The sequence below is a fragment of the Camelina sativa genome, chromosome 7, assembly GCF_000633955.1.
Source record: "Camelina sativa cultivar DH55 chromosome 7, Cs, whole genome shotgun sequence".
Taxonomy (NCBI): Eukaryota; Viridiplantae; Streptophyta; class Magnoliopsida; order Brassicales; family Brassicaceae; genus Camelina; species Camelina sativa.
In genome coordinates, this window is record NC_025691.1 from 16,631,320 (window position 1) to 16,650,943 (window position 19,624).

The 19,624-nt window shown below is 33.0% G+C and overlaps 2 protein-coding genes and 1 pseudogene across 2 annotated transcripts; 2 read left to right on the forward strand and 1 right to left on the reverse strand.

Annotated features, from left to right (window-relative positions):
• On the forward strand, positions 232–3,930 carry LOC104701295 (annotated as a pseudogene).
• LOC104701294 (zinc finger protein 6-like) lies at positions 12,330–13,262 on the forward strand. Its single transcript, XM_010416943.2, has one exon. It carries the CDS (start codon positions 12,534–12,536, stop codon positions 13,128–13,130), a length of 597 nt encoding a protein of 198 aa, XP_010415245.1. The 5' UTR covers positions 12,330–12,533; the 3' UTR covers positions 13,131–13,262.
• Positions 15,151–17,855, reverse strand: LOC104701291 (zinc finger BED domain-containing protein RICESLEEPER 3-like). Its single transcript, XM_019227666.1, has 3 exons — positions 15,731–17,855; positions 15,582–15,631; positions 15,151–15,490 (listed from the first exon to the last, which is right to left on the reverse strand). Exons 1-2 carry the CDS (start codon positions 16,644–16,646, stop codon positions 15,600–15,602), a joined length of 948 nt encoding a protein of 315 aa, XP_019083211.1. The 5' UTR covers positions 16,647–17,855; the 3' UTR covers positions 15,151–15,490; positions 15,582–15,599.

Genomic DNA, 19,624 nt, shown 5'->3' on the forward strand with positions numbered 1-19,624 from the left:
TCTCTCACCACCCGACTAACGCCCGTTGATTTAAAAAACAGGGGTTCTATTTGTTTCTTTTTTTGTTGAACACCCAACGAGAGTTTTTGCTTTAAAAGAACGTAACGAAGAGACGAGTCAACTAAACAACAAGAATGATTAAATGATTAAAGAGTGTTTAATCAAAAAAAAAATAGCAAAAAGGAAAAAAAAAAGCTTTTGAGACTCTCTATATTTGTCTACTACAAGTCAACTAATAAAGCCAATTGATTAAAAAGACTCCTTCGTCTGTGTATTTCTTCACAATGAGAGTACAATGCTAATGCGTTAAAATATTAATTTTAAACAAAATAAGAAGCCGGTGAAGTTACCATGAATTCCCGGACAGCAAATCCGATAAAGCTAGTAATCCGATCTTCAACGCTTTTATTCTGTGGTGTCGTTCTGATTCAGTTGTTTGCTGCTCAAATTGATGCTGAAAGATCTACAAGTCGATGGCAGACGCTCAGTGGTGAGAGTTGCTCTCACTTTCTCTCTTTCTTTTGTGCATGGTTTCCAAGAAACTTTGATTTTTGTACTCAAGTAGTATGTAGTAAAAGTTGGGATAATAACTTCGAACTGATTTAAGGTGAACAGTTATATATATTGAAAAGTTAAGTTCACTTCATGTTGATTAAATAAAGGAAAGTTCCCAAATATTAAAAGTCTAATAATTTACTTTAATTATGGAAGCATATATACTTTTGTTATCTAAGAGCCTGTAAGTAGGGAGAACCTCTATTAATCTCTCAAATATATTATTTTAATAATTTTTTTAAAATTTTATTTTTTGTTTAATTATAAATAAAATTCAGAACCAATTATGATGATATCCCTACATGTGTCAAATAAGTCTCTCACAAGATTCTCAAAATTTCTTTTTTACTTTTCAATATTGTATATTTTTTTTGTAGGTGATAGACTCAGTGAGACTACCACTGTACATGGTCTAAGTAATAAAAATAATGTCAGATTATCTATTTATTTATTTACTAGGTGATGCTCCACTTGTGATTGCTCGTGGTGGGTTTTCTGGATTGTTACCAGATTCGAGTCTTGATGCTTACAATCTTGCAATCCAGACAAGTGTAGCTGATGTTGTTATGTGGTGTGATGTTCAGCTAACCAAAGACGGGGCTGTGATTTGTTTCCCTGAATTAAATATGGCCAATGCTTCGAATATTGATCTTGTTTACCCAAAGCGCAAAAAATCTTACCCGGTTAATGGAGTCACTACTCAGGGTTGGTTCGCCATTGATTCCACCTTGAGAGATCTCCAGAATGTGACCTGTAAGTGTTTATGACTCAGTTAGTGCATTCCTAGAGTGTCACGAAATTTCTTTTGGTATTTCTTGTAATTTCTTACACATTACTCTTCACCACAGTGATTCGAGGAATATTATCACGATCAGATAGATTCGATGGAAATGGATATACGATTCTCACGATTCAAAATGTAGCCGAGCAGATTAAGCCACAAGGAGGTTTTTGGTTAAATGTTCAGCACGATGCGTTCTATGAGGAACACAATTTAAGCATGAGCAGTTTTCTATTATCAGCTTCAAAAACTGTTTCCATGGACTTCATCTCTTCCCCTGAAGTGAATTTCTTTAAGAAAATTGCTGGCCGTTTCAAGCGTAATGGACCGAGTTTTGTGTTCCAGTTTCTTAGGAATGAAGATTTCGAGCCGACAACAAACCAAACCTACGGTTCTATCTTGGGTAACCTAACTTTTGTCAAGACGTTTGCTTCAGGGATTCTTGTTCCCAAGTCTTACATATTGCCACTCGATGACAAGCAGTACTTGCTTCCTCCTACATCATTAGTTCAAGATGCTCACAAAGCAGGATTAGAAGTATATGTGTCAGGTTTCGCCAGTGATGTTGATATTGCATATAACTATAGTTTCGATCCAGTGTCTGAGTATCTATCTTTTGTGGACAATGGCGATTTCTCTGTCGATGGCATGCTCTCTGATTTTCCCTTAACTGCATCTACATCCATTGGTAAGCAAAAATTCTTATACATTCACAATTTCGTCTTAAAACATTTGTTGGAAATACTCAAAACCAAACATTTTCATATATCTCAGATTGCTTCGCCCACATTGGCAGAAACGCTACAAAACAAGGTAATGAGATGTGTGTACATGTGTTTTTTTTTTTTTCTGTTCTTACTAACCGAACAAAAATATAAAACAGTCTTATAACTGACTTAAGCATCTACCAAATGGTTCATGCCTCAGTGGATTTTCTTGTTATATCCAAAGATGGTGCGAGTGGGGACTATCCTAGATGTACAAACTTAGCATATGAGAAGGCAATTAAAGATGGTGCTGATGTTATCGATTGCTCTGTCCAATTGTCCAGCGACGGTAAACCCTTTTGCTTAAGGACGGTAGATCTCAAGGACAGCACAACGGTCGCCCAAAGTCAGTTTAGCAACCGTTCAACTACTGTTCCTGAGATTAGCTCAGTTGGTGGAATATACACTTTTAGTCTCACATGGACTGAGATCCAGAGCTTGACTCGTAAGTTCCTGCTTTAAATATTGCACTTGTGTCAGACAAACGCTTGTCTGTTCTGCTCACTCTATATATAGTAAGAGAGCTTCTGTTTCTACTCTTGGTTAACTTAAAAAGGTTACATATAAGATGCAAAAATATCTGTTTTCTTCACAATTTCACATTCTTCTAGATTGAGAGTTACAATAACTATTCTCCCATGTTTTTGTGCAGCTGCTATTTCAAACCCTTACCAGAGTTATTACAATATGTTTAGGAATCCGAAAGAGAAAAATTCAGGGAAGCTTATTTCGCTTTCTGAGTTCCTAGAATTAGCAAAAAATCCACTTCTCTCTCCGGTGTTTTGATCAGAGTAGAGGTGGGTTCTCGTGTACCTCTCAGTCTTGAAACTTTATTAATAGGAACCCTGATGTCATCTATTGGCCAAGCCTTTATGTTTTTGTTTTTATTTGTGCCCCTCAGAATGCAGCATACCTGAGAGAAAAGCAAGGGCTTGATGTGGTTAAAGCAGTTCTTGATACACTCAAAGAGACTGGCTACGAAAATAGTACAACCACAAAGGTCATGATTCAATCAACCAACAGCTCGGTTCTAGTTGACTTCAAGAAGCAGTGCAAGTACGAGACTGTCTACAAAATTGATGAAACCATTGGTGAAATTCTTGACTATGGTATCGCAGACATAAAGAAATTCGCTAACGCTGTTGTCATCAACAAAGCATCAGTCTTTCCTGACTCTGATGCGTTTGTCACTGGGCAAACCAAAGTTGTGGAGAGACTCCAGAAGTCTCAGCTCCCGGTTTATGTGGAACTGTTTCGGAATGAGTTTGTCTATCAAGCATATGACTTCTTTTCAGATGCGACTGTTGAGATAAACACATATACCTATGGATTGGGTATCAATGGAACCATTACAGAGTTCCCTTTCACAGCTGCAAGATACAAAAGTAAGTGGTTCAAAATTTACACCAAAAGGGTCTCACAACAACAAAAAAAAATATTAACATCAATGCCTAACTTTGTTTATCTTCTTCAGGGAATCGATGTTTGGGCAGAAAAGTAATACCACCTTACATGTCAGCCATTCAACCCGGTGACCTCTTAAATACTCTTGTGAGTCCTCTATCCTTACCACCGGCGGAAGCTCCAAATCTAATTATCACAGATGCTGACCTCATTGAGCCACCACTACCTCCGGTTACAGCAAAAGCACCAACCTCAACCCCATCAAAGAATGCACAAGCACCTAGTGGACAAATACGACTCACTCTATCTATTCTCCTCTCGGGTTTTACCTCTCTTCTACTTATGTGATGAACAATTGTGTCATTCAAATTTTAAAATTCGCTACCATAAATTAAAACATGTAAAAATATAGTTACTACACTATACTCTCGCCTAAATCTGTTGGTACTCTGTCTCCATCGTCTAAAGCTGCCTTTAATTAATTTATCATGAGCAACGTGACAACGTCAAATCAGAGAAAATGATTGTTTGGCAACTGTTTTATCTCTATGGCGAGCTAACTAACCTCTGAGTACATGTTCATAATCTATATAATAATAACAATCCGAATAAATGCGACTAACATATGTGTTTTTTCAATTGTACCTTTTGGATATTTTCTAAAAAGTCATGATGGATCATTAAAACGGTTATTTATGAAAAGTTACAATTATTCACTATAAAGTTGTGTTGATTGTAACATTCGTATCTTTTGAAATCTATATATATTTCTCTGTTTGAACTGTTTTCATTTTTTTACCATGACACGAAATCAACTAAATTTTCAATTTCAACGGTTTATACATTTTTCTAAATTATTTTTTAGCATTCATTCTTTTAACAAAAGATTTTTGGAATGATGAATCTAATTTACATCTTTTAGTTAATTTTAAATATAAAAGTTTAAGGAAAATACCTAGAGTGTTTTTCCAAGAGTTAGAAAGATTACATAGTGAGTTTTTGGATTTGACTTTTCAATATGGTAATAAAGATGCTTTCATATATAAAAATTTAATGAAAATACCTATATATAATAGCAATCCAAATAAATGCCACCAAAAGCTGTGTTTTTTCAATCGTACTTTTTGGATAATTTTCCAACAAATCTGTAGAAAATTTAAATTGTGTGTTTTACAAAAAGTTGTGATTGTTCATTATAACAGTTTTTTGTAAAGTTGCAACTGTTCATTGTAGAGTTGTGTCTATTTGAATATTCGTTTATTTTGAAATCTATATATATTTGTCTGTTTGAACTGTTTTCATTTTTTTCATTTTTTTTGCCATGACACCAAATAATAGAAAATTTCAATCTCAACGGTTTTTACAGTTCTCTAAATTATTCCCTAGCATTCATTCATTTAAAAGTAAAGAGATTCCTCCAATTCTTGATTTAACAAAAGATTTTTGGAATGATGAATCCAATTTACAACTTTTAGTTAATTTTATACCTAGAGTCTTTTTCCAAAAGTTAGATGGATTATATATTGAGTTTTTGGATTTGACTTTTGAATATGGTAATAAAGATGTCTTTTATTTAAAAGCAGTTTATAGGAGTTTGTAGGTATAATCAAGTGCAGATACAACAATTGCGATTTTTCGTAGTACCTTTTCGTAAAAAAATGTTTTTCTTTGTTTTTTTTTTTTAAATTCAAACGGTTGTATCTGTTCATTGTAGAGTTGTTTCTTTTCACTATATTTTATTTATATTTTTTCATCATAACTTTTCGTTCTAATAGGTGTGTCTATTTAAATAGTCATACTTTTTGAACTCTCTTTATATTTGTCTCTTCATCACTAACTAACAAGTTCGTTGAAACAAATTTTTCATTTTATGTTGAATCTAGATAATTGAATATATTCTATAATCTAGCTAAAATTTTAAAAATGATAATAGCAATAGAGAAAAATACAACTTAATATTGAATTTACAGTTGTTTCTAGTTATCTTAACTTTCCGTTAAAAAAAATATAATAACAATCTGAATAAATAAGAACAACAGTTGCGACTTTTCGTAGTACCTTTTTGTAAAAAGAAATCATTTTATTTGTTTTTTTTAAATCAAACAGTTGTATTTGTTCGTTGTAGAGTTGTGTCTTTTTACTATATTTTATTCATATTTTTTCATCACAATTTTTCGTTCTAATAGGTGTGTCTATTTAAATAGTCATATCTTTTGAACTCTCTATATATTTGTCTCTTCATATCTTTTGAACTCTCTATATATTTGTCTCTTCATATCTTACAAATCATTGTTCGTTGAAACAAATTTTTCATTTTATGTTAAATCTAAATAATTTGAATATTAATACCTTAGATTTAATGTTATTCTATAATCTAACTAAAATTTTAGAAATGGTTATAGTAATATAAAAATTTAATAAAACTTAATATAGAATTTATAGTGGTGTCTATTAAACATAACTTTTCGATAAAAACTATTGTAATATTTACAATTTATTTTATTTTGTTCTTAAGAGTTGTATATTTTAATTTTAATTTTTTTGTTGATACTGTTTTTGTTGATACTGTTTCACTCATTATTAAATATATTTTTAATTATAGTTCTTTAATAGAAAATTACATTACTCGTTATAACCATTAGTTCAATATTCTCAGTAAGGATAACTTTTTCATAATGATTTTTTTTAATTTTAGCTCTTTACCATAATTCTTCATAAAAATATCTTATATTTATAATACTTTAAAAAATATGTTTCGCAAAGTTGCGTCTACTCTATATAATATTTTTTGTTATAAGTTTTTATTTTGATGATTGTGTTTTTAGTAACAGTTTATGTATTCAAATAATTTCATAATGTATAATTTTAAATTTTAATTTTTTTTTCTAAAATATTTCCCCCACGCGATGTCGTTGGGTCTGAATCCTAATTAAGTTAATGAGAAACGCGTATTGTTTTGTAAACGTCCATTGAGTCCATGCTTCTGCTAAGCCCTTCAGCTGAGAAAACACAAGATGAGATCATAAAGAGCATCCATATATATGATCCTAATGAACATAGATTTTTTCGGCGAAAAAATACATATTGATCATTGTGTTCTCCTCTGTTCTATCACACAATATGAAAATGGTGAAAAAGATTGGAACAAGAAAATTTAATCATACTTTAAATCTGTTTGAAACATGTCTTATCCGAAACCTGTTAAAGAAAAAAAAATAATCTATATATAATAGCAATCCCAATAAACTGCCACCAAAATTTGTGTTTCTTCAATCTTATCTTTTGGATAATTTTTCAAAATAAATTGTAGAAATTTTAAATTGTGTGGTTTACAAAAAGTTGCGATTTTTCATTGTAACAGTTTTTTTGTAAAGTTGCAACTGTTCATTATAGATTTGTGTTTATTCGAATATTCGTATCTTTTGAAATTTGTATATATTTGTCTGTTTGAACTGTTTTCATTTTTTTGCCATGACACAAAATAATATAAAATTTCAATCTCAACTTTTTTTTACAGCTTTTTAAATTATTTTCTAGCATTCATTCTTTTAAAAGTAAAAAAATTCCTCCGATTCCTGATTTAACAAAAGATTTTTTGAATGATAAATTTAATTTACAACTTTTAATTAATTTTAAATATAAAAATTTAATGAAAATTTTTTCCAAGAGTTAGATGGATTATAGAGTGAGTTTTTTTATTTGACTTTTCAATATGGCAATAATGATGTCTTCTATTTAAAAGCAGTTTATATGGGTTATAAGGTATAATCAAGTGCATATACAACAGTTGCGATTTTTCTTGGTACCATTTCATAGAATTTTTATTTTTTTTTAAATTCAAACAGTTGTATATGTTCATTGTAGAGTTGTGTTTTTCACTATATTTTATTTATATTTTTTCATCAAAACTTTTTATTCTAATAGGTGTGTCTATTTAAATAGTCATGTCTTTTGAACTCTATGTATATTTGTCTCTTCATCAGTAAATAACAAATTCGTTAAAACAAATTTTCTATTTTATGTTAAATCTAAGAAAATGAATATTAATATCTAATATTCAATGTTATTCTATAATCTAAATAAATTTTAGAACTGATTATAGCAATAGAGAACTTTAATACAACTTAATATAGAATTTATAGTTACGTCTATTTATCATAACTTTTCATTAAAATAAATAATTTAATATTTAAAAATAATAATAACAATATGAATAAATGCGAACAACAATTGTGACTTTTCGTAGTACATTTTTTGTAATAAAATTGTTTTTATATGTTTTTTTTAAACTCAACCAATTGTATATGTTCACTGTAGAGTTGTGTCTTTTCACTATATTTATTCATATTTTTTCATTACAACTTTTCATTCTAATAAGTTTGTCTATTTAAATCGTCATGTATTTAATTTTGAACTTTCTATATATTTTTCTCTTCATTAATAAGTAACAATCATTGTTCATTGAAACAAATTTTCCGTTTTATGTTGACTCCAAATAATTTGAATATTAATATCTAATATTCAATGTTATTCTATAATCTAACTAAAATTTTATAAATGATTATAGCAATACAGAAATTTAATAAAACTTAATGTAAAATTTACAGTTGCGTCTATTTATAGTAACTTTTTGTTAAAAAGTATTTTAATATTTAAATTTTATTTTATTTTGTTTTAAAAGTTTTGTATTTTAATTTTAATTTTTTGTTGATACAGTTTCACTGATTATTAAATATTTTTTTAATAGAAAATTACATTTACTCATTGCAACCATTAGTTCAATATTCTCATTTAGGATCATTTTATTATAATAATTTTTTTAATTGTAGCTCTTTACCATAATTGCTCATAAAATATCTTATATCTATAATACTTTAAACAATATTTTTTACAAAGTTGCATCTATTCTACATAATCTTTTTTGTTGTAAGTTTTTATTTTGATCTTTGTGTTTTTAGTAATAGTTTATGTTTAATGTTTATGTATTCAAACTATTTTATTACATTTAAATGATTTTATAATGTGTAATTTTAAATTTAATTTTTTCTTTTTTTTTAAATACTTCTGCGTGATATCGCGGGGATCTGAGTCAGTGTCGGCTCAATTGGGGGGAGAAGCAGTGCGACTGCCCCGGGTTCAAAGATTTAAGAGGTAAATAATTTTTTTTTCTATATAAAAAAAATTATAAGATAAAAAAATAATAATGTAAGATAAAGGGGCACAAAATAAATAAAGCAAAATAAAGAGATACAAAAAAATATGTAAGATAAAAGAGACAAAAACGAAATTTGTAAAACAAAATAATATATTAAAATATGTTTTAAGGATTTATTTTGATGAGTCAATAACTAAAAAGATATTTTATCTTCCATAATTATTTCAACTGACTCCAACAATAGAACGAAAATAATTTTTTATAATCTTGATAAATATTTTTTTTTTTTTGTTAACCATTGGACCACAACTGGCCGGCCCATTAGCCAAATCCCTACATTCGTAGGGAGCGGGACTCGATCCCGGGTGTGATGATGCCTTGTGCATTAAAGACTTACCATTTACCATTGCACTAAGGATACTTCACATCTTGATAAGTAATTATATATTATCAAAATGAAATCTTTATTTTTCAACATATAATCAGAAGTTCAAAAAAAAAAAAAATTAGCCTTTTTGAATTTTTATTCAAAAAGAAATTTGCCCAAGGGCCCAAAAAACTTTGAGCCGGCACTGATCTGAGTCTTAGTAATAATAATAATAAAATGTCTTTACGTTCTGATATTTTTTTATCTATGAAAAGTGTGTCTTCTTGGTTTGGGTTGTTTTGGAACGGCAGAGCAAGTTACATATAGCCACAAAAACAAAAAACAAAAAAAAAAAACCCATGAAGGAAGGTAAGGAGATGTATGGTGAAGGTCGTAAAAGAACTATATCCATAAGTGGGGGTAGGGAGATGATGCCAAATACAGAGAGGTTTGGAGAATCTGATCAATCAGTTGGCTTTGAATACATATGCATTTCTCGAGTTTGTGGATGTCATCTTCGCTCTTAAGTTTCTTTACGATGCCAAATGTTAACCTTTTTCACGAAAACAGATCCGAAAGAGAGGAATGAAGGTGATTTGCCGATAAACCTAAACCATAATATCTCCTAGATCAGTTTGTCTTCATTGATTAGAGCTGCCTCGGATTTTTTTGACCAAAGAGTATTCAAGAGAAACGTCATCAATTTGAGCTTTCCCCAAAGCAACATCGAAGGCCTCTCTTGCTAATACTAATGGTCGAGTCCCTTAGCTTACTACTACTACTACTAGCCCACTATAAGAATTCTTGATATTCAAAATATTTTACTGTCGTTGCCTTTGAACGAACTTAGAATTGGGCCAGTTATAAGCCTACTAAAACTGATCTGTAATGATCAGTACTTGAACAAATATGGATTTAATAATTAATATGTGGGTGACAAGAAAGATCTATTTGGAAGAAAAGATATACCAAGTTAGCCTAATTATAAAAGATATACCAAGATAGCCAGGATTCTAATTTTCAACAAATGAGTTGAGAAGAATAGTTCCATAAATATTGCTAGTCCAAATTTTAGGTGTCAATATCAACTATAAACTTTCTTTAAGTAATAAGCTAGAGTGAAGAAATATATGCATTTTCATAAAGTCGCAAGTTTCAAGGTAGAGGAGAGAAGCCATTAGCATAAATGTTCAAACTAAAAGCTCTAACAATGTCATTTTTCAAAGATAGGTAATCAAATTATCCTTTTAGCGTGATAATTTAATCACGCATATTTTGTACGTGATTCAAATATAACTCGGTATATACGTTCATTCATGGTCACTACGATCATCAGAGAACAACTACATATTCTGAGTAAGGTTCTTAGTTTTCGAGTAAGGTTGTCTACGGTCTACAAAAAGACACGAAAACCGGCCTTCAATAATAAAAATAAGCAAAGATATTTGTAACATTTTAAGATGCTTTGCAGGGTAGACAAAAAGAGGCTTGTCAAACAAAAAGTGGACATAACGGATGAAATAATTAGAGTCATGAAGTGTGTCTAGAACATGAACAACTTTCTTCTCTACTTAAAATTCTTTAGCGAAAGAGACATAAATAAAACATTAATTACAAAAGTAAAAGAAACCAAATATTGAGACAAAATCTTGTTAAAGTGTAGATTAGGTAAGAGATTCACTGCAAGAAGCCAAATAAGACATTGCAACGTAAAAGGTTCTGATATTTTGTTTCAACACTATCTCATAGTTTTCCATGTGCGTTGAACTTAAAAAGAAAAGAAAAAGAAAAAAACACAAAAGTTAACAAATCCCTGACGATGTTTACTGTCAGTATTTATTTGCATAATTCAGTAAGTTTACTTGATATTAGTTACAATTTACCCTTTCTAAAACATTTTTTAGAAAAAGCGTTGTTTTGTTTTTCGATGCAGTTTTTGAAACTAAATATTTTCTTTATAACTATTGTTTCAGTTTATAAATTAGAAAAATACATTTATGTAGTGGATTTGTAAAAGATAAAAAAAAAACTTTTCAATAATTTTATTAATTTTTGTGAAATATATCAAAATAACATTTTTGTGAAACATAGAGAATATTAGCTATTGTTAACAAAATATATTTTGTAACAAATTAATAGCAAAGCGAATTACAATTTCATCTCTATAATTCGCTAGAAAAACAAATACTACAGAATTGCCGACTACTGCAACCACTTATAAGGATTAACTTTTCATTCAGATAATATAATAGAATTCTATGCAACTGTGTTTATGGTTTGTGTCAATTTCATATACATATTAATTGCAAACATGTAGCATATGGAGATGGTTGCATGAGAGCCCATCAAACTCTAATAGTTATTAATAAACATGTATAGTAAAATTTATGCTTGAAACCCGTATAGTAAATTAAGAAATAGCATGAATAAATTAATAGGAAAATAAAAACCAAGGTTGTTGTAATTTGTAAACAAACAATCATTTATATTGTAGGTGTAAAGGAAAGATAATGATTTACGTTAATTCAATTGTCAACTAAACACAAACTCGCAAAGTGTGAAGAGGACAAAGATGGTGACAAGTAAAGTTTTTCAAATATCCTAAAAGCAAAGGTCATGCATGAGTTCAGGGGGGGTAAGGAAGTATAGGCTTAGTTAATTAATCAAGTATTTTACTTAATTTAAAAGGGTTTAATCAAATATAAAGTGGTAATAGAATTTAAAAATGTTTAATGATCTAATCAGGGTTGTAGTTAGTAAGATTCGGGAAGATCTTGCCATGTCTAAACAAATACTTAATTTCAACGTCAATCACGCCAACACTTTAAACTTGATGTTAATCTATTTGGTAGTATTAAACTATTTTTTGGTAGGACCTCAATTATAACCTGATTTTAATCATTCATAAATGCATTGATCATTATATAAATTAAGGGGGTAGATCAAAGATCTATTCAATAAATTTGTAATCTTATAATTATTTCTACAAAACTAGAAAATTCCTTTATGTCCAATCAACTAATTGAATGGTTCAAATCTCGTGACATAGTTGATACTTTAAAAAATGATGAGATTATGTATATGCTTATCTATACTAAACTATATAATATACGATCAATGCTTTACGAGGTATGTAGACCTCCTAGCTTTTATATTATTGTTATGTCTATTATGTGTTATGGAGTGCTTATGGCACACATATGTGGTACATATCATTTTCTAAAGAATTATTAAAAACCATAAAACTCGGAACGTAAGTATTAACCTTATTGGAAACTATGTAGAAACATGCCATAAGCACTCCATAACAAAGTGAGTGGACCAACCTAGACTCCATAATTAGTTTTAAATTTCATCTTAATTATAAATATATGCACATGCAAACTCAGGGGTTGATCTCATTTTAAGTCTTTAATCTCATCTTTCCATTTTCAAGAAGACTTTTTATATCTGTCTCTCTCCATCTCTCTCTCTCTCTTTGTACATATAGATAAACTCGCGTATATGGCGACTGAAACAACATCTTCTTTGAAGCTCTTTGGTATAAACCTACTAGAACCGACGTCGGAGCAAAACCGGTCACCCCAACCGAGACCCGAACCCGGATCCGGATCCGAGTCACGTAAGTACGAGTGTCAATACTGTTGTAGAGAGTTTGCGAACTCTCAAGCTCTTGGTGGTCACCAAAACGCTCACAAGAAAGAACGTCAGCTTCTAAAACGTGCACAGATGCTAGGCACTCGCGGTTTGCCACGTCATCATAGTTTTCACCCTCACACGAATCCGCTTCTCTCCGCCTTTGCACCGTTACCTCATCTCCTCTCTCAGCCGCATCCTCCGCCGCATATGATGATGTCATCTTCTTCCTCGAGTGCTAAGTGGCTTTACGGTGAGCACATGCCGTCACAAAACGGCGTTGGTTACTTTCATGGTGGAAGGGGACTTTGCGGCGGAGGGATTGAGTCTATAGCTGGAGAAGTTAAGGCTCACGGTGGATCTTTGCCGGTGATGAGGAGGTTCGCCGGAGAGAGTGATCGTAGTAACGGAGTCAAGTTAGAGAATGGTATTGGGCTGGACCTCCATTTAAGTCTTGGGCCATGAATCACCCAGTCAAAATTAAAATATTACTATTGGGATTTCAGTTTTATAGAGTTTTTTCTCTTTTCTTAATTTTAGTTGAAATTGGTGATTACTATTTTTTACTCTTTACTTTACCAAATCTCATATTCTATATGCGTTTGCTTTCGCTTTTTTTTTTTTTTTTTTTTTTNTTGTAAAAATGCAATGTGAATTATTTACCCTATCATTCTGTTAACTTTGGTTCACTTATTTAGTAATTAAAGAATATCAATAATGTTGAGAGAAGTTGATTAGCAAGTTAGTAAGACGCACACCAAGTTGATTTCATCTAATAGAGGGTTTACTTGATCAAGGGCTTTCACTTAAGTGGGAGAAAATGAAAATGATAATGTGATGTTTGCAAAGACACTCTAAATTTTTACCGCAAATCTTGCTAATACTCACTAATTTGATACTAAATAAATAATCTAATATTTTGTCTCCGTTGGTTACTTTTTGTGGGTAATTTTTGCTACAAATATTTTCAGTAACATTACTACGTAACAATATAACCCGTTTTTATTAGTGTATAAGACCTAAGATGTGCATCCGGTAGATTATTTTTTACATTCTTAGATTGGTACATTGCTAATCAGTCAAGGCGACAAGATCCATCAAAAGGTTTTAACTTAAGTTTGAGATGAAGGTGATGATTTGGTAACTGTAACATAATTATGAAGAAGATGACGGAACGTGTGTTGCTTACAGCTTACCCCCTTCATATTCAAGAATCAGAATAAGTATGTCATTTTATTCTGAATAGTATCTTTCAAAATGTCACAAGAAATTGCACCCCAAAATAAATTAAAATAAATCAGATCTTTAAGAAAAATGAGATAGCCACGAAGTAGCCACGGATAAAAATCATGGCTATATGGCTCTGTTCTGTGTATAAAAATCTGAAATAACCCTAGTTTCTTCTTTCTATCTTCACCTGTCGCCTCCTCCGATCTCAGTGTCCGCCAACAAACTACCTTCTTCACCAAGGTTTTCCCGCCGATCTATCTCTCTCCCTTTCTTGTTCAAACCCTGTTCTTTTAATATTATGTTGAAACTGGAACTTTCAATTAAAGGGCTTTTCGTGCGTTTCTTTTGAGTTTTGGTGTTAAGCTTGTGAGGATGATTTAACAACAAACTGGATTTATTTACAAGTAACTGAGGATTCTAGATTTGGTTAGTTACATATGTAATCAAACTGATTAGAGTTTTGGTTATATTTTAAAATTTTATAATTTGTAGTTTCATATACTCTCTTTTTTTCCTTCCAGAAGTTGCCAATATATAGTTTTGATATATAATTGTCAGAGTTAGTAATTATTAGGAATGTGATATTGGAATTTTATCATGACATTTTATAATTTTATTGCAAGTGATTAGCGGAAGTTATTTTTTTTTTTTTTTCCAGATATGAATCGTCGAAGCGCTTCTCATGAAGCCAATCCTTTCTCACAAGGAACTCCTATGCCTCACAGAATGACGAGATCGGCTAGCTCTATTGCTGCACAACAACCTCAACCCAACCTAGATGCTTTGATTGATTCGCCTGCTAGGCGAAACATGCCACATCTCCATCCACATAAGCTGCATGGAAGTTTTATGGTAAAATAAATTTGTCTAAATCCAACATTTGAGTTTTCATTATTAATTCTTATGTTTTTATGAATTCTTATTTGTTTCTTTTATGACAGGTTTCACGATGATGATTGCATCGACAAAGACATAACAACAATATGGCAAGCCGATTTTTGGGAACAATGGTGGAACTATAATATGATCCCACAAAGTCGCTCTGGGCGTTCGGCAAGTTCAGGTTTTTCGGGTCGGGTTGTTCGGTTAGTCTAATATTCGGTTATTGAAAATCTTCACCGAATAATCCGAAATTGAATTCGGTTCGGGTCGGTCGGTAGTCGGGTTAAACAGGTCGGTTACCTGATTTTGTTTGTCTTCCGAGAACAACCGAACCTTGTATCAAATTCGGTTAATTTAACCCGAATAAGACATTTTCCTAAGTACAACCATACATAAGTTGTTAAGTTTCTGTAATGGTAGCTTAAAGCTGTGTTGTGAGCTTAAAGCTACTAGTACAAACCAGTACAGACCATTACACACAATTACAGAAGCTGCTAAGCTAGTTTAATAACAAACCATTACATCAAGTCATCAACGAAAGGCTGTTAATCTGCATCAAAAGGTTCTCAAAAGGGCGGCTTTAAGGTCAGTATTGTTAAGGCTGCTTTCCGCATCAAAAAGGACAAAACACAGCTTCATAGTATGTACTATCCGATCCATTGTTAAGGCTGCTTTCCGCATCACAAAGAACAAAAGTGCAGCTTCCTACCTACCTATGAACATCATAAGAAAGACTTGACAATATAAATCAAAAACAGAATCAAAACTTGACAATATTTAAAGTTTTATGTAACCAAATCATACCTGCCATGATATGAAGAATCATGGAACTGCAACCATTGAATTCCGAGAATCTACACAAGAAAACAAAAGAGAAGAGATTAGTTATAGACTTAAAGTTATGAAAAGATTTGAAATGATTAATAAAGAGTAAAGAGAGAAGTTAAACTTACCAAGAGATTCAAAAAATTCAACTTCTTCCAACATTTGGGCCAAGTTCGCTACTGCTGCTTCAACTTTATAGGAACACTTTAACCATTGTTGGGTGCACAACAAAACCTCAACCATGTAAAGAGTTAAAGAACTCCGATACGAATCCAACACCCTCCCACTCGTACTAAAAGCTGACTCTGAAGCAACATATGAGGCTTGAATGACTAGAACATCTCTAGCCATCTCGGACAATATTGAAAACTTACGGCTATTACGCCTCCACCAACTGAGTACATCGAAAGACATCCCCAACTTGTTTTCTACTCTTGGCTCATGTTTCTCGGTTAGATACATTTGTAACTCATTGCAGCTATCATCACTACTACTCAATCCAACCACCTTATGAAATATTGCTAGCATCCCCTCACAATCATCTTCATCATCAGAAATCTCAAAGTTTTCAGGTCGTACTTGCGAAGCTGTAAAATCTTCGATGTCTTCTGGTTTGCTCAGCTTGAAACTGTAATGATCATACAGTTTCGAGAGTACACTTGAAACTTTGGCATTGAGGTGCCTACTCTCTATGGTTTCCTTACCATACAGCTGATCAAAGCAAAGGGAAGCAAACTTCATCTTGTTTCGAGGATCGAATACACTGGCCACAATCACTAAAGGGTTCATGTTGTTTAGTCCATCCCAATACTTCTCAAACTTATCTCTCATGACATGTGCTTGCTTTCTGATATCCTCATCAGGACTGGTACACTTACTCATCAAATTCCTCTCAATATCAACAATTTCATTGTAACATAAAGAGGAAGTAACTGACTTAGAAGCACTGAATGTCAGAGTACACCGGTAAAATATCTTCAGGAACTTCACTAACCTTGATATTTCCTCCCAGTCAGAATAAGTGGGTGGCCCAACTCGTTTCATCTTTCTCTTCTCATCCTCTTCTTCAAATTAATCGCAATACAACTTATCCTCAGCTTCCATCTTTTCAAAAGCCACCCTCAACTTCAAATTAGAATTCAACATCAGATATGTTGAGTTCCAGCGTGTGACAACATCTAGTGGCACACTGCCTCTACACAACTCTCCTGTGTCACACCTCAATGCAAAAGATTTAAGCCTAGTGAAGGATGATCAGACATACTTCACTGTGTTCCTAACAGCAACAACATGATGCTTTGCTTTCTTCATACCATCTCCAACAATCAGATTGAGGATATGTGCACAACACGCATATGTAAATACTCACCATCTGCAACTAATGATTCTTCTCCTCTCATCCGTAACACATCCTTAAAAGAATCCAAAGCCTTGTCATTGTTCTTTGCATTATCAACTGTTACCGTAAATACCTTCTTAATTCCCCAATCATCTAAGCAGTCCATCAACTGCCCTGCTATGGTGTCTCCTTTATGATCTGTGATTGGTTTGAAGCTAAGGATTCTCATCAGCAACTCCCACTCAGTATTAATCAAGTGATCTGTGATCACCATGTAGCTGTAGGAAGTTGTAGGACACGTCCATATATCTGTAGTAAGAGAAACCCTTTGTTTTTCTACAGCAAAATAGTGCTTCAACGCTCCCTTCTCTTCTAGATACATCCGAACAATGTCCTTACTGCAAGTCCTTCTAGAAAATGGCTTATACATCGGCAAGATATTGAAGCAAAACCGCTTCCAACCCTCAGATTCTACAAATGACAAAGGCAACTCATTGACGACTACCATCTCATTAACAGATTTCCTAAACAGATGCAGATCATAGTTAATCACCTTCAAGTTCCCCTTATTATCACTACTTAGAACCTTCTGCTTCTCTTTTTCTACCCAATCCTTGTATTGTTTGCATCTATTGATATGACCTATCATCGGGCTAGTACCCACTGTCTTTGAATCACAAGCAATCTCGGCTCCACAATACTTACAGTAGCTCTTACTAGCTTCTTCATCTCTTTGAATGAAATGTTCCCAAACTGGAGCTCTTACTAGCTTCTTCATCTCTTTGCATACTTCTTCCGTGGCTTGGGTGACTTATCAACACCAGATGGAGGTCTCGGACGTTTCTTCCCAGTTTTAACATTTGTGCCATGTTGTTCGGGTTGAAGTGTAGGTTCCCTCTCGTTGTACTTTTCAGACATCTACAAATTCATTACACAAAACCTTGAATTAGCTCAGAATAAGATTCGAAAATTGAAGTTTAAAACCACACTAACATTCGACAATTGAAGTTCTCTTCACATAACATTCAACTCCTAATTAGATTAATAAAGAATCAAACAAATTTCAGGAACCCTAAACAAATTAGAGAAATTGAACGATTTCATAAATTTAGTGTTTAGGTTTCAATTTCTCTTCACATAACATTCGACTCCACAACAAATTAATTAACCCTAAACAAATTTCAGGAACCCTAAACAAATTAGAGAAATTGAAACGTAAACCCTAAATTTATGAAATCGAATTCGATTTCATAAATTTAGGGTTTAGGTTTCAATTTCTTTTCACATAACATTCGACTCTAAAACAGATTATTAAACAGTCAAACAAATCCTAGTAACTAGTAAGAAAAACAGAGAAAGAGGATCGAAAGAGCTGACCTCTATGAACTTTTACTTTTCAATTGAGGTTGTAATCGACGACGACGAGTATGAGACTGAGAAGATGTAGAATTCAACAAGGAAAAGAGACGCAGTGAGAAAATCGATCGGAAAGATGGCTGAACTGATGAACTGCTACAACTTTGTCGGAATCGTCATTGTCGGATCTAATGAGGTAGAGACGAAGGAGACAAAGTGAGATAAAACACGGGTTACTTAGGGTTAGGTTATTTATATATGGCAGCGGTATAGTTGTGGATAACCGATCGGTCCAATTACCGAACCGACCCGAACCAATATCCGAATCACAAAATCAATTACGTCGTTCGGTTTGACAAGATCACTTTGGTTCTCGCCGATAACCGTAAAGGTCGGGTTAATCGGTTCGGTTTGAACGGTTTCTGCCGTTGTCCCAAGGCGACCACAAAGTACTAAAGACGCTTGGTGGTCTAGTTTTGTGGTATATCTTAATTATTTTAGCACAAAATTTTGTACCATATTAGTAATGGACCTAACTCACTCCCAAAAGCTAGCTTAAAGGAGGAGGATTGCCACATCACATATATACTACCTAAGTATCTATCCCATCTATCGATGTGGGATATTCTAATAATATTGAATGGTTTTTTCTTCAATTTTTTTTGGTAGAGTGCTACACCACACAAAGTTGATATGAATAAGTTGGATACCACTTCTCACTATCAAAACTTAGACTTTGATATGAGGATGAGCAGGATTGAAGAAATAATGAGTTCATTGAAGCTAGACTTAGGGACATTGAAGCTAGACTTAGAGATGCGGAAGCTAGACGTAAAGGCCTTGAAGCAAGGCATAGTATGACAACCCGTCCCGCGGACCCCACTAGCCTACCGCTAGCCGCTCCAACGGACCTCAAGCTGGCCCTGCAGGGCATCGATCCTAACCCCTGTCCGTGGATAGGAACTATTCATCCAAATCCACCAGTAGGTTATTGGTGCTCCAGGCGTTCATCGAACAATGGTCCCCACCCTTTAACAACCTTCTCACATATAAGCTATCACCAATTGATCTGCACGGTGAGAGGTTATGATCGATGCCCTGCAGAGCCAGCTTGAAGTCTGTTGGGGCGGCTAGCGGTGAGCTAGTGGGGTCCGTGGAACGGGTTGTTACACATAGACGCACTGTTACGAGTGTACGGCATAGATCCTGTTACCCTCCAGCCAATGGGGTCGCTTGCTACATCACCCGAGAACTCTATACCCACCACGGGTCCTATGCCATAAACGGGTCAACCTAACCCGAGGGAGGCGATCAACCTTGCAACCTA